Below are 17,223 nucleotides of genomic sequence, written 5' to 3'. Positions count from 1 at the left end.
CATCTCCCGTCTCCCGTCTCCCATCTACCCATACCAATTTTATCACGCCAGCGCATCGCTCTCTGAGTCTTCATCTGAATCCGATGTCTCCTCCCACGAACTGTACAATCTCTCCTGTCGCTCTGGGACCTCCTCACTGTTTCCAAACATCTCATTATCTGAGTTCTCAGTGGACTCAGGTATCCCCATCCAGAATACATATCGCAAAGCACGCGGCAGTTCCGGCGCTTCATCGTTGACGATCAAAGGTAGACAAAGATCAGAGCCAATGGTATTTTCAACGGTGTGCTTGAGCCGAGGTTTCTTGGGAGGTACTGGTGAGATCTCATCACCTGTCTTTCGCTTGTGTACAGGAGCTCAGCCCTTGAGCAATAGAATAAACCAAAACACGAGCCACATAAGGGATCAAAAATATACTAGTCAAAGACTATACTGAACTTATCATAAAATATCCTAAGATATCCTCATATCGTCTAAACTCTTCATATTTTAGGACGAGGTATGAGTTGGATGCACGCATACAGCAACAGCTGGTGATGGCGCAGTCGTGCGAACGAATAGGTTTATTAGGAATGTTATTCTAATATTCATTATATGCAAAGTATTGACGAGGGGCTCACCCTGGGGGCGCATCGTCCTCATGACGGCTGAAACTTAATTGGCACGTCTCACTTGTCAAGCCTATATGGTATGTTGCCCATGCTTCTCCTCACTCGAATTATCATATCGAATAGGCCTCACTGCAGTAACCATTGCTGATTCAACCATGTCGATCTATATATGAGTTCACCTCTACAGAGACTGGACCTGTAGAACAAGTCATCAAGTCATGTAACCATTTGGGTATTGGAGTTGGTTGCATCTCATAAGGTATTCACCCATCACCTTAGGTTTGGGATGATTGGCCAGCAAGTGGTCTTTTCTCCACTTCTGTGGGGCCCGAGTCATGTCGCGATCTGGTACCCATATTCATGACTAATGCGAAGTCCGAACATCACAAAGCTTCACCAGACTGGAGGACAATTCGATCAAAATGTTGCGCATTGGTCACGTGAAATGAAGTCTTCTGAGTATTTGGTCATAAAACATTAAATTCTGATTCTCATAGTATATCTTTGCGCCAGGCATCTATCGTGAAAGATCCATCTAGAACGCCTCTATATATTCATCCATCTTGATCCGATCCAATTAAGCCATCTCGTTGTGCTTCTTCTCGCGCTGCTCAATGATGACATCGTTCTTCTCGTTATCGTAGGTGACCTCATCGACAGTTGACTCCTCAGCCTTGGGGGCCAGGAATGTAATTCCGCCGCGAACCCAGTTGACAGCGACGTAGCCGAGGACGTAGACGAAGCCGATAGTAGGAACGATGTAGGAGATTCGAGTGCCCTTGGCATCAGCGATTGCGCCTTGTACAGGAGGGAAGACCGCTCCTCCGGAAACACCCATGACAAGGATACCAGCAGCACGTCGAGTGTGGTGGCCGAGGTTTCGGGTACCCATGGCGAAAATGGTGGGGTACATGGGAGCCATGAAGAAGAAGATGGCAATGAGGATACCAACGCTGGCAATACCCCTGGGAGCGGCGCTGACGTAGGCAGTAAGAGCGATGGCACAGCAAGAGTAGACAACCATGATGAACTCAGAGCTGAAGATGACAGCAAGACCAGTAGCGACGAATCGACCGACAGTGAAGGTGATGAGAGCATAGCTCAGCATGGTGCTACCCTTGGCAGTTGTGATGTCACCGTTCTCGTGGGCGTAGTTGATGAAGAAGGTAGCAATGGTGACCTGGGCACCGACGTAGCAGAACTGAGCACCGAAGGCGAACCACATGTTCCACTGCTTCCAGATGGAACCCTGAGCGACGTGGCCGGCCTGGTCATCCTCAAGAACAGCCTCGCTGACCTCGGGAAGCTTGGCGAAGAAGAAGAGGACACCGACGGCAGCGCCAGCACAGGCGACAGCGAGGTAGACATACTGGACGTTGGTGAGGTTGTTCTGGTTCTCGCCGGTGAAGAAGAACTTGGAGGCGATGAGGGGACCGATGAAGGAAGCGACACCGTTCCAAGACTGGCAGAATTGGAGACGAGCGGAGGCAGACTCGGGAGCGCCGATGACGACAGCGTAAGAGTTGGCGGCAGTTTCGAGAGTAGCGAGACCACAAGCGATGACGAGAGTGCAAGCGCAGAAACCACCAAAGACAGCGCGACCGTTGGCGTTGCTATCAGCAGACTTGGCAACAGGCCAGAACAGAACAGCACCGAGAGAGTAGAGAGTAAGACCCATCAGGATAGTGAGCTTGTAACCGCGGCGCTTGAGAACCTCAGCAGCGATGGGAGAGAAGAGGAGGTAACCGCCACCAAAGTACATGACCTGCAGGCCAGTGGACTCGAGCTTTGTGATACCGAGGACAGTTTGGAAATGCTTGTTGAGGACATCGAGAAGACCGTAGGAGAAACCCCAGAGGAAGAAGAGGGAGATGACGAGGGAGAGGGGGTAGATGAGGGCGCGACCAGTCAGGTAGCCGCCTGCGAGCTGGGGAGCCGCTGTAGGGATAGCACCGCCTGCCATTGTGATGGAATGTGGGTGTTGATAAGAGAAGAAGAAAAGATGTTCTTGTCTATCAGATGAGAGTGATGAGAGTGATGATGAGAATGAAGATATTCGCGGTGGTTGATGGTCTTCTTTATACAAATCTCGTCGCCCCCAGACTTGTCCACGCCAGCAGCTAGCTCTGTCTCCAGTAGAGTAGCTTTTTTTCTTGCTTGAGTAGCTAGCCTGCGGAGTCCCCAGTGTCGGCGCGATAAACTCAAGCTACTGTCCCACTTCCCCAACGCAATCCCCCGGACACAGAAAACTTGGAGATGTGGAGGTGGGAAACTCTACTCCGCGTGAAGAAAGGGCGACGGTCCACTTCTCCATGACCCCAAATTGTGCGAAAATTCTTATCCCGCGGCATCGCCTAAGCCGTGCGGTGCAATCCAGACCAGTCTGGGGAAGAACCATAAAACAAGCTACCAACTGCCCCATCGTTCTTCAACCACTCACGAGCTTGGTCTCCAACGCCAAGGGAAAAGCGTAGCTTCAACGGGCTAGAGCATTGGAGCCGTTGTGGAGAGATGGTGGGGATCGGACCGACAATACGCCCGTCGTGAGACCTCTCTTGAATAAGCTTAGTGACTGCCAAGCAGTCGATCTCCCGGCCTGTTATGATAGGTCTGGATGCGTGGGAGAGTTGAGCAGCGCGTGGGAAAGCTCTCCAAATGCGCTCACTCGGGTTAGCAAGGCTTTACAGTATTCGGGCCTTTAATTTCGTACCAAGACCGCGCTATCGACCGGCATCGGCGTTATCAACCTGATTTAGCAGAACAAGGCTGATGATGCTTGTCTCCTTTGGCCTTGGTGTTTCTGCAAATGTGTGTCGTGGTTCACGGTGTCATTGGTCAAGCAAGTTTATGTTGGAGCAGTCAAAATGAGATGATTCGTCTCCCAATGCAACGGTAAGTTTGATGAGGGTTGTTGGGTCACTCAATTGAGTTGTTTTTTGACGTGACTGCATGCCGTCCAGCAGGGTTATCTCCCTGGATCTCTGGGTTTTAGGTTTCTCGGTTGTTAGGCATCATACGAAATTGTCGACAGCTAGACTGACTCGAACGCCACAAGATCGCTTTGTAACCGGCCCGTTCGATGCGCATTAGTCTCACCCAAGGTCCAAGCTCCCCCAACGCGAAGCTGTCATTCATTGAAGAGAAACACGCGTTGAATTAATATATCCCGCAGAATTGGGTAGAAGGGGGAGACTGGGGAGTGCCGGCCTAAGGGAAGTTGAGAAGCTGGGGGTATGAGGGAGGGGGGCACTCTCACCCTGGAATGTCTCATCATTTCTGCCCATGGGGTCTTGGCGCGCTGACGAGCAGAATTTGGAGTAAAGACTCCGTAGTGACTGGTGCTGCTCTGCTGACCATTGACGCAAAACACGACCTAATCCATTTTTCGTTTAGATGGGCTTCGAAAAAGCTTCGAATGCTTCTAGTCTTGAGTCGAGGTCAGTTGATTAACCTGTTTCTGTCTAGTGACTGAAATCAAGTGCCGGTTTGATTTGATGCCGGGCTTGGCCGACACGTGAGGGTTGTGAAATTGGGAGTGAGCCATGCCGTTTTGACGATGGCTTGATACGGTTTGATCCGTAGGGGGGGGGGGGGGAGGAGAGGAGAGGAGAGGAGAGTGAGCTCACCACTCGCGAGATAGATCATGATCCAGATCTGATCAACGAGCTGGAAACTGCTGCTGCATGCAACGGCATTGCCCGATTGGACAGAGACGCAGGTGTCGCTCCGGTATTGAAATGCTGGTAATTCATTGGGTGCCACGTTTTGTTCTGGTTGTAGGATGGAGCTTGGGCCAATGACAGTGAATTCGCTACGGCCGCCACAACAAGATGTATGTGGAGCGTCTGGATAATTATTAATCCTTTCACGAAATGTGGCTTCGATGCAGTTCTCAGCTGAACAGTAACACCGACAGCATGTTACACAGAATAGTAGAGTTGGTTGCTTTATAAAGCAGATGTTAAAGAGAACCATGGCCTGTCCGTTGCTGGATCACGTTGTTGTACTTCCTGATTGAAGCTATGGCCCTTAGTGCGGACTGTGATCAGAGTGGATTCAATGTACTAATAATTGAAATGTTATGTGTGTACGCTTCATAACAATGACATTGTCTGTAGGCAAATTCAATCATCTGTGAGACGCAAAAAAGCTCGTGACTGATTCCCCCAGGTCAACTTGCAATTGACATTGCAAGCGGTGCAAAGTGTCTCCGATATTGTGTTTTTGCTGCTAGTGCAGGGTAAGACATACGTCACCCACCGATATCACCGAACTATAGAGCCGATCTTTTGTCTTATCTGATAACAGAATTTACCGAGCTTCACCTGAGATTACCTTAATGCCGAGCTATATCCACTGAATACACCGATGACCGAACTCTTAACCGCGAGTATTAATAGTCAGCGCGCACGACACTCACATTGACAATTGTTCTTGGCATTGTTCAAATGTATAGATTTCACCATGGCTTCTAGACTTCTCCTTCAAAACGGTACCGTGTTGCAGCATGATGCGCAAGACAATGTCATCGCACTTAAGAACACCGACATCTTGATTGAAGATGATCGTATCATGGAGATCGGACAAGCTATTGAACCTCAAAATGCATCCAAGATTGACTGCGATGGGAAAATTATTGCCCCTGGGTTCATCAATGCCCATCATCATGTTTGGCAGAGCCAATTGAAAGGGAGACTTGGCAACTCTACAATGCTGGACTACATGCTTGAAGGTCAGTACCCTCCCAAAAAACCATGGTTAGACCGCTTATATACCATCAGCGAACTTCCAAAGCTTCAACTTTAAACCGCAAGATTTCTTCTGGGGTCAACTAGCTGGCTGCCTTGAAGCACTCGACGCCGGAACAACATGCGTCGTAGACAATGCACACGGCGCGTCCAGCCCCGAACACGGTACAGCTGCATTAAGTGCGACCCTGGCATCTGGAATAAGGTCCATATTCTGCCATGGCGTCATGCCCTTACGAGCTGTAGAATGGACAGAGTCTTCATTTGAGCTTGATCGTTCACCTCAACCCGATTGGCTGCTGCCTCAGATGGATTATCTTGCTGCAAAGGCTCCGTTTGGAGATGACAAGAGAGTGCAGTTGGGTTTCTTCTTCGACAGTCACTTCTTGCCAGAGAATGTAATTGCTGAGACACTTACGCATGTGAAAGAGGCTGGAGTGAAGCTTATTGTGAGCCACTACAGACACTGGCCAGTTTCGAAGGGTACGTGTTGCCTGAATTCTTTCTGCTGGGTATATGACGCTGACATATATGCACAGGACAATCTCGAGTGCCGGAGCAATTACACGCCAGTGGTCTTCTCGGCCCCGATATCCTCCTTACGCACGGCAATGGAACAACACCAGAACAAGCGTCTCTACTCACTGAAGCCGGAACTTACATCGTCTCAACCCCCGACGCCGAAATCTTCATGGCATCAGGCGCAGATCCAGTAGCGTTTCGAGAAGACCTCCCACTGATGTGCCTCGGAGCTGATTGCCACTCCTGCGGACCAGTCAGCATGATGCACCAGATGCAAATCGCACTAGCGAGTGATCGAGGATCGCAAAATTCAAAGACTTTCGCCGAAGGTCACTATCCCAAGAAGATGCGGGCAACGGTACAGAAAGCGTTCAATCTAGCTACTATAAAAGCAGCTCGTGCGATCAACATGGATAAGGACATTGGATCTATTGCAGTGGGCAAGTTGGCGGACTTGGTTATCTTCGACACGACTTCTCCTTCAATCAGCTCTGCAGCTGATCACGACCCAGTAACTGCTATCGTCCGCCATGCAGGTGTCAGAGAGGTTGAGACCGTTATAGTCGGTGGAAAGGTTCGCAAGCATGATGGAAGTCTGCAGAACGTGCACTTGGCAGAGGGCAGAGATGCTGGTTTCGATCTCAAGCTCGAGGCAGTTGACTCGAAGGACGTGTTGTCGTGGAAAGAAGTTGCAAAGGAGTTGGCGAGGAGTCGAAGTGAGATCGAGAGCCGAATTAATAAGGTTAACAAAGAACTAGCTAAGGAGAAACTTATTGGGATGATGGGAGGCTTGAAGGACATCTTGGTTGACTGATAGATCTTCTGTCTAGAACTCAACTGTGTAGTATTAATAGAGAGACAGATCCCAACTCTGGCCTTAATTATAATCTAAGCGGAAACTTCAGACCTTAATCCTAAGTAATAATAGAACTTAAGTAATTTAGTATAAGTTTAGGGTACTATTTACTAATATATTTCAAAACTAAATAGTGACGATTAATGTTTTCTTACTTCCCGAGGAGGAGTCAGAGCCATACTCTTCTTATCTTATCAAGATAACCGATACCAACAACACCACCACGGTATCTCTCCTGTTCACCATCTGTTGACGATATAACAGCTGATCTCATCGCCCCAAAAGCAAAAATGCTTATGCAGAGGATACCCAAATGCGCCCGCTCAAGATGGTCAAATTGCCGACCGCTTCTTAGTCATCGAATTCTTCAATTCCCTCATTATGCCATTCCAACGCGCGTCTTCGCGTGCAGATCTATTTATACTCCCCCCAACTATTCACGCGTACAAATTAGCTCAGAGGAAGACACCAAGCGCCTCTACTGCCTATTGCAATCCTACATTCAAGATCCATCCCGCGCAAAAGCCGTCAAAGAGGTCGTCATCGACGCAACACCCTGGATCTATGCCTCTACGTCTAAGATACCAGATTACGATGAACTGCCCACCTCGATGGGATATGAAGAACTTGCCGATCCCCCTGAGGTCAGACTACGACGATATGCTCGTCACCTAGGCTTGGGCGACGCAACGGCTGGCCAGGTCGATAAGATCCTAAGTTGGAAGTGTCGCGAGTATGGATTTAAACTTCAGAAAGAAAGCGAGTTTTCAATTGCCATGATCATTCTTCTCTTTTCGCTCTGCGAGAATATTTCCACGCTGTATATCGCTGAATACCTCCAACAGCCTGTTCTGGAGTATATGCTCAAGGCGAATTATGCACAGATGAAGAGTCCCCCGCTTCAGAAGCTGAAAAATGTGCGTTTCTTCGCTGGCGCTCAGATGGACGAGAGGTTTTACAGCACGTTTAATATTCTCGAGTTCATGCAATTGATACATCGTCTCCCAGCTCTTGAGTCAGTGGCCATGGACGGCCTGTCGGATTATCAGGCGGACCGCACGTTCTTCGTTCCGGGGACAGGAAATATGAAGAGATTGGAAATCACCCATTGCGATATTTCGTCTGGCATACTCGACGTCATGATCTCGATTCCTAAGGCGCTTGAGGAGTTCAAGCTGTCGATTGGTGGTTTGATGACTCTTGACGGGGCAGATAATTCTAGTGAACCGTTTTATATTGCGAGGGCACTCTCTACGCATAGGCAATCATTGAAAGTGTTGGACATTGACGTTGATGTAGGCACTGGGGCAGACGCGCTGGGCTGGGATTTTGACAGGAACTATGAGGAGGAAGAAGGTGACGGAACAAGTTGGGAGATACAGGACCAGCTTGATCAATATGGACGTGATAGGCTGTCTTTGGATAAAGAGATCAGTACTGGGCACAAGATGGACAGTGGCAATGAGTACTTAGTGACTATCGGGTCATTACACGACTTTCCTCACCTGACGCATCTGAGCATAGGCATCATGCCACTCCTCGGGGAATACGATGGGTGGCAACCACCCTTTCGAATCAAGGAACCGCCCTACCGACTTGAGAAACCCGCGCCCTACCGACTGGTAGACATGTTACCGCCTTCTCTAGAGTATCTCTGCCTATATGGGTATGCGCAGGGAGAAAATCCAGATGTTGACGAGCATATTGATGAGCTTCTGGCTAGAAGGAATGAAAAGTTGCCGAATTTGAAGGTTATTAAGGGTATTGATGAGCGTGTGCGGGATATAAAGGACATTCTTCATGATATGGCCGTGGAAGAGGTTGATGAGGATGAGCGTTATGTGAGAGGGGAGGGGTTTGAGTCTGGATGGAAGAAGGTGGAAGAGCCGAAGCAGAACTAAGAGGTAGAAATCTCATTATCTTTGACTATGCTGTAGAATAATTATTTCTATGTTTTAAGCGGTTTATATATATGACTTTACTGTAATGCTTCATTCAGCTCGCCCGCAAACTGATACGCAGTCCACACTATTATTGGTCAGAAAGCTCGGAACAGCCCCACTGTGTGATCGTCATTGCAGGATGCAGATCCACGCGTTCTGTGTCACCGAAACGAACAGGCTCAATGCCTCGGCAAATTATCTTCTCGTCAAAGCCAACAAGCTGCCCGCTCGACTCGATACTTGCCATCAGTTACACAAAATCCAACCTTCGGTACAGCCCCACACATGCCTCTACCAAGCCCTCGCCACCACGTTAAGACGGGCTGCCGAACCTGCAAGTATGTTATGTTAACCTGACTCCCCAATGCACTCGGTGCTAACGACGTACTCAAAAGGGCCCGTAAGATCAAATGCGACGAAGCTAAGCCCTCATGTAAGCGCTGCGTATCATCGCGCCGCGTCTGCGGCGGTTATCAAGGCACAGCTAGCCTGACGTGCTACCGTCCAAATCAACTATCCGCCCGCGATCAGAAAGAAGGCAGAGCGTTCCAGTTCTTTACAGAAATGGTTGGACCGGTTCTCTCGGGTCCTACCGACTCTTACTTCTGGACGCATCTGGTCATGCAGTTCAGCCACTTCGAGCCTACCATGCGCCACGCTGTGCTGTCAATCAGCTCGCTCTATGAAGAATTTGCTAGAGGCTCACGTATTACTCGGCAGGTCTGTGGCAGCACATTTGCTGTTGATCACTACAACGCGGCTATAAAGCATGTCAAGTCAGCTAGTGATGAGCAAATGATACTAGTTCTCTGCGTACTCTTCATTTGCATCGAGTATCTACAGGGAGACTTTGACGCTGCTCTTCAGCACTGCCGTCATGGCATCATGATACTCAACGACTCTTCGCGTCCGGAATGGATGTGTCAGTATCTTGTTCCCATATTCAGACGTCTGAGTATAACGCCGTTCTTCTTTGGCGGTGGCGAACCACCGACACGTCTACCGCAGCTGATTGGATTTGAGGCGCCAATGCCTTCAGAGTTCAGTGATGCTCGAGAAGCGCAGACAGTGATTGACGATCTGTTGATTCGGATATTGGGGTGCCTATACGATGGCAATGATGATAGAATAGCAGTGGCTTCATTACTGGATGACTGGGATTCCAAGATGAATTATCTGGAGCGCGCACTTCCTCCATCTGCAACAACGGATAAATACGCCATATGTGGAATGAGATTCAAGCATAAAATGGCCAAGATCTACATCCAGAAGCAAAAATCGCATACAGAAATGTGGTGGGATCAGCATCTCGACATCTTCCACGATGCTGTAAACTTGGCAGAAGAGGCGTTTCTACTATCAACAGGGCCAGATCATCAACGCATACCACGATCAAGCTTCAGCTTCGAAATGAGTTGGCTACCAATGCTGTTCTTCATCGTCCTCAAATGTCGGGATCTGAAAATTCGGCATGCGGCATTATCCTGGTTGGCGCAGCTTGGACCAGCCAAAGAGGGTCTCTTCGACGTGGGGACTTTGTACAGAGTTGGAAGACGTGTTATTGAGTTGGAACATGATATATCACTTGATGATGATGCCGTTGGACTTCAAAGTGCAGGTGTACCGCCGGAGGAGAAACGCTATTTCGCTTTTATGATAAATCACGAGTTGGAAGTCATTTCCGAGAAGGACGGCACAGTCGCTTACAGAAGGCAGGCTAAGTTCCTCACAAGAGACACAGAGGGCAAGGTAGTCGCTCGAGAGGAATATATCTATGATGATAATCCTCGTGGATGCAACGTTAGGGTTCCACCTATGAGGTGTGCATATCGCCTGTAGTAGTATCTGGACACATGACTTTGATGCCTATAAGCTTCCTTTATACTAGGAAAAGGTTTAATACTTATATAAACTTAATTATTACGTGCATTCAATAAAGGAAGCATTAAAATGGGGATGTAAAAGTTGTAATATATTTTATCAAGGATTTCTTTATAAACTGTCTAGAGTGTGTTACAACTTTTTTTTCTCCCCACTGTATCCAAAGTTAAAATCCATTTAGTGTGTTTCACTGTTCCCATTGTTAACTAAGCCGAATCCACATGGGCTTTCACCGCCTGAAGAAAAGTCGATACCCTGTTCTGATCCTCCTGGCACAACAACACAGTTCATCCTCCATCATCAGTCATGATGTCCAATCCAGAGCTACAAACTGCGGCTTCGATCAACACTATACCTCCAGAACTTCTCTGCCGTATATTTAACTTTCTGTTTCCGGCCAGACGTCCAGATGAACTGACTGCTGCTCGCGTTGATGACATCCGCTCTCTGCGCTTGACATGCCGACGTTTCTGCCAATGGGCCTCACCGCTGCTTATCCCGGAAATTAGTGTTTCTATGACTGAGCCGTCTCTGGAGCGCTTGAAGAATGTTTCTGGTCACCAATTGATCAGCTCTGGGGTACGCAGCGTTCACGTCAAGCTCCCATATTACGAACAACGCATGGCAGCCGACCTCACTCAATTTGCCTATTCTCACATCGCAGGTATGAGTCAACATCTTGGCCAGCTTAAAGATGTAATCTCGGGTAAACTGCACGAGAGGGTATCCTACAACCTGTCCGATTGGGTCAATTACGAAGTAATTCAATTGGGCAAGAATCTGATATCTGCTTGGAACTCAATCTATACCACAAATTCAGAAGGCTCGCAGCGGGACTCGGATGAACACGTCACGTATCGGAAAATCCTAACAGATGCCCATCGTGAATATCAGCTTTTGTTTGAAGCGCAACAGCAAATGCGAGAGAATGGGGTATTCCTCTCCACAATTGCATCCGCCTTGGCGAAGATGCCTCATGCCGATAGGCTAAAAATCACCGATGGCCAAGATCCCTATCACAAGGAAGATGGCTACCTCATCAACCGAGACTACCGCAAATCTATACGAGCAGTCATGCTGAGCCCTCATACCTGGTCAGACGCTTCAGAACTCTACCCCGACCCTGATTTCGAACCACCAGTCGAGTTCTTACACAGGCTTCCGGTTGCGATACACAGAGCGGGAGCAAGCTTGCGAGAGGTGAAATTCAAGTGTTCTGCGCCTTGTAGCTACGCCAACCTCTCCATGTCTCCCTCTGAACGAGTTTCACTCGTCGAATCGCTTCAGAACTTGCAAACGCTTATTATTGAAGCAGCTGGGAAAGAAGCCATGTCAGGATGGTTTTTCGACCATCAAGAGGACGCGATGGCTTTAGTTTCAGACTTCCTCTCTGCACTTCTCCAGTCTTCTGGTGTCGAGGATCTCACCATATCTTCTTTCAATTTACGCAGTTTAAATGAACTCCTCACCGGAGCACATAACCAATCTCTAAAACGCCTACATCTGGTCGGTGCTAGGTTGAGAGCTGGCATACTCGGAGAATACCTGGCCCGCGTTAAAGGTCCATGTGATGTTGTCTTGGAACAAGTGGAAATACTTGGTGGGAGATGGGCAGACCAAGCTGATGAGCTGCGGAGTCTGTCAAGGGCCTCGACTACAGTTATCCAGCCCTTTGGCGACGAGTTTCGTCGTGGTCGGGCTACAAACGTGTGCAATGCTGATGAGGAGAGGATGCTTAACAATTACCTCCAGAGGGCAAGTTCTGTCAACCCTCTCAGAAATAGAAACATCTAGTATGGCACTGCATCAAAATTTATGATATCTCATCTCATCTCATCTCTTATCGATCCACCAAAGATCACTTATTAAGTCGGGCTTAGCTCTTGCGATTGCACTATGCATGGCGTTTTATGACGCTGCGACTCGGCAAGGACTGTTTGGGAGTGCATGCCCCCCCTGCCGATACAGGGCGGAATGGGGACCCGAGGCACGGAACCATAATTTCACGCTACCTTGCCGAAGCCGAGATAAGCGCTGGCCTCCAGTCAGCCCAAGGCTTTTCAGCGGCTCGGATTGGGGACTTGACCCCAGTAGATGGAAATGGACTGGGCGTTTTCTTGCCTCCTTCATCGTTAGGCATTACATCTCACAAAGTCTGAGGCCGCCTGTTGCGCTCATCACGACTGCTGGTAGACTTATAATAGCGTCATTATTTTGTTTCTCGAACACTCGTATCTTGCCGAAAGACAGCGACACTATCATACTGTGCACCCCATCACTCAGTCACATGCATGCCACAAACACTCTTCCTCATCCGATTCAGACTGAAAACAACCATATACCGGCACCATGGACTTTTTGAATCGCCTCCTCGGTAGAAACACTGATACCAAGTACAAGTATCGCGGCGCCAAACTCCCCAAGGAGCCTCTGACGCCGCGCGAGATTGAGGAAATGCACAGGAAGTTGCATCCCGATACGCACAGAGATAACGCATGGGAGCCAGAGCCCACTTTTGACCCTCGCGACTGGAGTGTGCCCTATACTCAATCGCTGGAAGAAAAGCTCTCCGCTGTCGGCTCGCTACAAGATGCGCAATCGGAATCATTGCTGTTCAGCAGGTTACCAATGGAAGTGCGCATGCAGATCTGGCGCCTTGTCATGGGGAATCACAAGGTGCACTTGACCGTGCATCGTGGCAGACTGAGGCAGTCTTCGTTTGAGTCGGAGAATTATCAGTGGTTACCGCAAAGAGGGCTCTTGAGAGTCCCGCTGATTTGCCGCGCAGCGTATGTACCCTCCCAATTTCGCCATGAAGCAATACTGACCCTATATCTTAGATACATGGAGTCTATCGCGTACCTCTACTCTGACAACACCTTTTGCTTCGGCTTCGGCCAAGCCAGCTCAAAGTCAGCGCTCACATTGCTAGACACTATGCTTCCCAAGCAGCACGTTGCTTCCATGCAACGCATGGAAGTCGGATGGCATCTATATGCTGGCGTGAGTCAGTACTACGACAGTCACCCTCAAGCCTGGGACATTACGCTGGACGTCCCAGCACCCGAGACTGAAACGCTATGGAATAATGTCTCCGCTGAGCTCGTCAAACTATCGCATCTGCGGACGTTGCGGATTGTGGTTTGGCTGTCTGGTGATGGGAGAGCGCAGTTTATGGTGATGGAAAAAGACATGCTTGCACCGCTGGTTGCGATGGGACATTTGGAGCGGTTTGACGTTCATTTACCCTGGAAACAGGATGATACTGAGATGTGGAATGATGCACCGTTCAAGGTTTCCAGGCGATTCAGGGTCAAGGAGATGTATGGTGTGAGCATTCCGTTGCTCGATGATGACTTTTACTGGTCGGGGTCGGCTACTCAACATAGGATATATAGATAAGCATTTAGAAATTTTAGAGTAAGGCGGCTTTATCTCTACCAGCTCAGTCACTTCTCGAGTCATTAACGACGAAAACAACATGTCAATACTGGGCTGTCATCACAGGCACTGCTACATAGCAATAGACCATGGACCTAGGTATCTTCTCCCCCATGGGCTTCCATCTGATGGACGTCCTTGCAGAATTGACAGTAGAACTGCCACCTCATTGCACCATAAACCCACCCAAGCCCATCAACATATAACGGATACAGACCATCGTGAGACTGTGGCCGGATATCTGAGCACATGCAACAAACCCCATATCCGATACAAAACCCTTTTCTCCAATGCTCACAAAGCTCGATCGCTGATCGCATTATATCATGCCCTTTCTCTGCCTTCTGGCATCCCTCGCAATACTTTGCCCACCGCGGCGCATCGCGGTCCCAGCCCGTGCCGTCGATGTACCGTGGGTAGCGACCGTCCGGGCGCAGTGGCCGTGAGTCCGCACAGGTGCAGCACTGTCTTGGTGTTCTGTATCTGGTACAGTAACGCTGTTTATAGTGGTCGCAGGGGCGATGATATGAGTAGAATGTGCATTTTTGTATCATTTCAGGTTCGCCGTTGGCTTGTTTCTGAAGACGATAGGGCATACTGGACTGATACAAGGGCACAATAACTAAGCTCTTCAATTCTAAGTGGGCCTGTGACGGTGAAGAAGAGATGTTGTACTTACGAGGCTGCGGAGGGGATTATTCAAAGGGTCTAGCGTTGCATCTACAAGATGACCGACTGTTTTGAAGTTGGAGTCATCTTTTGTCTATGTTTGATAGATCCGCAGGCATTAAGTCTTTGTGACTCATGGCAGAGGCTGCCTGATCAGCATTGGTTGGAGTAGCGTTACCAGTGGCTGTGCTCGACTAGTGAAGGCCTAGCGGCACCCAACCCATTGCGACATGCCAGACGGGTAATGGAACCAATTCCGCCCAACTTCCAATTCACCCTTCATTCTTCACCCCTAATTTCCAACTTAAATCTCATTCAATTTCATTACTCACAGAATAACGCACCTTCCGCAGCATCCAAGCCATGTGCAGGACACCTGGTGGCAAAGCTATGAAAGAAGAATCGACGACAAATTTGAGTTTTATTCTATGCCATTGACCTTTTTGTTATGCTGCTGTGGTTGCGGGATACCTTGCCAAGATGTTTGGAACTATTCGCGCCAGCTTCCACAGAATATCGTGCAGGGCATCCGTCGCAAGGCCAAGGCTAGAAAAGACCGCAAATACCATCGGGATCTGGTAGCTGGACTCAATGCTCCCATTCCAAGACCGACAGCGGGCATCCAATCAAGAGACAACGAGCAGCTTCAATCATATCTATTCCGGCTGCCACTGTAAGTTCATCTGCGGATATGGGAGTACTACATTGACCAGAGGTTTATGTATGCGCCCATCTATAACCGCAGCTGGCATAATTTTGTGGCTCGTGTTGCTTCTTATCGAGAGCCTTGGCCTTTGGAAATAAACACACGTTCTCAGTCAGAACTTGCCGATACTTCGAGCTCTGCTTGGCGACCTCTGAACATGATCTTGCTACCTAATATACCGGCAGAGCAGGAGTTGATAGAGCCGAAACAATCAGAGGCGTTTGGTAGCATTGGAGCCTTTCTTACGGACGAACAAACCGCTACCTCTAGCACAAAATGGAAAAGCTTAGAGCTCCTCCTGAGCTGCAAGGCTATACACGCCGAGGCCGCCCCTGTTCTCTTTTCACACAACGCGTTTTCGTTTACCTACCTACCTCATTTATCTGCCTTCAGATTACACTAAGGTCCGCGTTGGCACTACTTGCGCTTTCTGCACCTAGATCTCATCCTCGGCCCGTCCGTTAACATTCCAGGTGTTGTCAATCAGGCTGCCTGGAGAGCATTATGGACCATGATCTCAAGAGAGAGTACTAGCCTGCAGGTGCTAGATGTCGACATTCATGTTCCCATGAATCATACCGTTGAGCGCTGGCTTACTTATCGCGGCGAAAGCTGGAAAGCTCGTGATCAATTCTTGCAGAGCCTCCCGACTTGGGCGGATGATTTAATGGTTCTTGGGGATATTCGAGATGCCCGATTTAAATTGGATGCTGAGCGACTTGGTGAATATCGTGGTTACACTTCTTGGCCATATGCTTCAAGTGTCTTGAAATTTCGTGAACGAGTGGTTTACGTGCAGCAAAGAATGACTGGGGCATCTAATTCTCCTCTCTTAGTTTAATGAACTTCTTATATCTTACTGGCATTAATATAGTAATAGTGGCCTGACTAATAGCTATAATTAACTAGTCAAGGCCTAGCAGGCACTAAGGGCATTTATGCCAGAGGGGTAGGTGGGTAGTAGAGGCAACTCCATTCTTGTGCCCTGATAGGGATGGCTCAATGACCAGAGACGCCGTCGGCCGCATCTACGTTAGATTCGGCGCGTCAACAGCTAACTCTCTGCCGTTATAACCTCCAGGGCCGGCTTCAGCATAGTCAGCGTGGGCATTAATCTCCTTTACATAGAGCCAAGCAGGGTTAGCTGCAACTACACAGAGCCGTTCAAGGGCATAATAGCATTCCCCCAAAGCTTAGCATTACCAGTAAAGTCTTAAAAGACCAATCAGGTTCTATATAGCAAGATAAGCTAGCTGTATATCCTAGTATACTAGATATCGCTCTCTAGACACTATTTACTGCCTTCCCTTACCTAGGTAATAAGAGCCTGCAATCTCTATATATGCCAGTTACTATCAACTTTAACGTCCTTAACCTCCACTTATCGCCTGCAAATAGCATAAAGAAGGATTATACTCTATCAGAAACGGTTATACCAAATAACAATAAGTCACACATTAAGGCCAATATTTAACTATCCTAAGAAGGCTCTTAGCATACCTTTATATAGGTTAAAGAAGCAAGTCTAGAGCCACTTACCGTAGCCAGATCTGGGGATAACGTAACTCTATTTTACATCTTGAGTACTTGCGTGATAGCCTAGATAGTGAGAGCGCCGCGATTGGCAACAGAACCGTCGGTATTGGTCTCGGCAAAGCCAACTGATGCTTGGCCAATATGGTCAAGCTGATCAACCACTGGTACCCAGGCATAACGATTCTCGAGATCGGTGCAGAAAACAAGTTCAAGGCATATACAGATCGAATGATCTTTAAGCTTCTCAACATAATCAACAGTCCGGCCAAGTAGGGATTTACTTAGGGTTCCTATAATAAAATTCTCGCAT

At 48.5% G+C, this 17,223-nt stretch overlaps 6 protein-coding genes; 5 read left to right on the top strand and 1 right to left on the bottom strand.

The window, feature by feature from the left end:
* Positions 1-1,188: 1,188 nt before the first annotated feature.
* FFUJ_11253 (related to glucose/galactose transporter) lies at positions 1,189-2,574 on the bottom strand (the record flags this gene model as incomplete). The annotated part of the gene is made up of 1 exon (XM_023570129.1): positions 1,189-2,574. One exon carries the CDS (start codon positions 2,572-2,574, stop codon positions 1,189-1,191), a length of 1,386 nt encoding a protein of 461 aa, XP_023437287.1.
* A 2,501-nt stretch (positions 2,575-5,075) lies between these two features.
* On the top strand, positions 5,076-6,695 carry FFUJ_11252 (related to cytosine deaminase and related metal-dependent hydrolases; the record flags this gene model as incomplete). XM_023570128.1 has 3 exons in its annotated part: positions 5,076-5,343; positions 5,393-5,842; positions 5,899-6,695. The coding sequence occupies 3 exons, from the start codon at positions 5,076-5,078 to the stop codon at positions 6,693-6,695; spliced, it is 1,515 nt and encodes a 504-aa protein (XP_023437286.1).
* A 332-nt stretch (positions 6,696-7,027) lies between these two features.
* FFUJ_11251 (uncharacterized protein) lies at positions 7,028-8,638 on the top strand (the record flags this gene model as incomplete). The annotated part of the gene is made up of 1 exon (XM_023570127.1): positions 7,028-8,638. One exon carries the CDS (start codon positions 7,028-7,030, stop codon positions 8,636-8,638), a length of 1,611 nt encoding a protein of 536 aa, XP_023437285.1.
* Positions 8,639-8,965: 327 nt separating this feature from the next.
* On the top strand, positions 8,966-10,519 carry FFUJ_11250 (uncharacterized protein; the record flags this gene model as incomplete). XM_023570126.1 has 2 exons in its annotated part: positions 8,966-9,018; positions 9,076-10,519. The coding sequence occupies 2 exons, from the start codon at positions 8,966-8,968 to the stop codon at positions 10,517-10,519; spliced, it is 1,497 nt and encodes a 498-aa protein (XP_023437284.1).
* A 351-nt stretch (positions 10,520-10,870) lies between these two features.
* On the top strand, positions 10,871-12,355 carry FFUJ_11249 (uncharacterized protein; the record flags this gene model as incomplete). The annotated part of the gene is made up of 1 exon (XM_023570125.1): positions 10,871-12,355. One exon carries the CDS (start codon positions 10,871-10,873, stop codon positions 12,353-12,355), a length of 1,485 nt encoding a protein of 494 aa, XP_023437283.1.
* A 555-nt stretch (positions 12,356-12,910) lies between these two features.
* FFUJ_11248 (uncharacterized protein) lies at positions 12,911-13,963 on the top strand (the record flags this gene model as incomplete). XM_023570124.1 has 2 exons in its annotated part: positions 12,911-13,350; positions 13,402-13,963. 2 exons carry the CDS (start codon positions 12,911-12,913, stop codon positions 13,961-13,963), a joined length of 1,002 nt encoding a protein of 333 aa, XP_023437282.1.
* Positions 13,964-17,223: the final 3,260 nt, after the last annotated feature.

The sequence above is a fragment of the Fusarium fujikuroi genome, chromosome FFUJ_chr11 (assembly GCF_900079805.1).
Source record: "Fusarium fujikuroi IMI 58289 draft genome, chromosome FFUJ_chr11".
Lineage (NCBI taxonomy): Eukaryota > Fungi > Ascomycota > Sordariomycetes > Hypocreales > Nectriaceae > Fusarium > Fusarium fujikuroi.
This window is presented reverse-complemented; position numbering and strand designations above follow the sequence as displayed.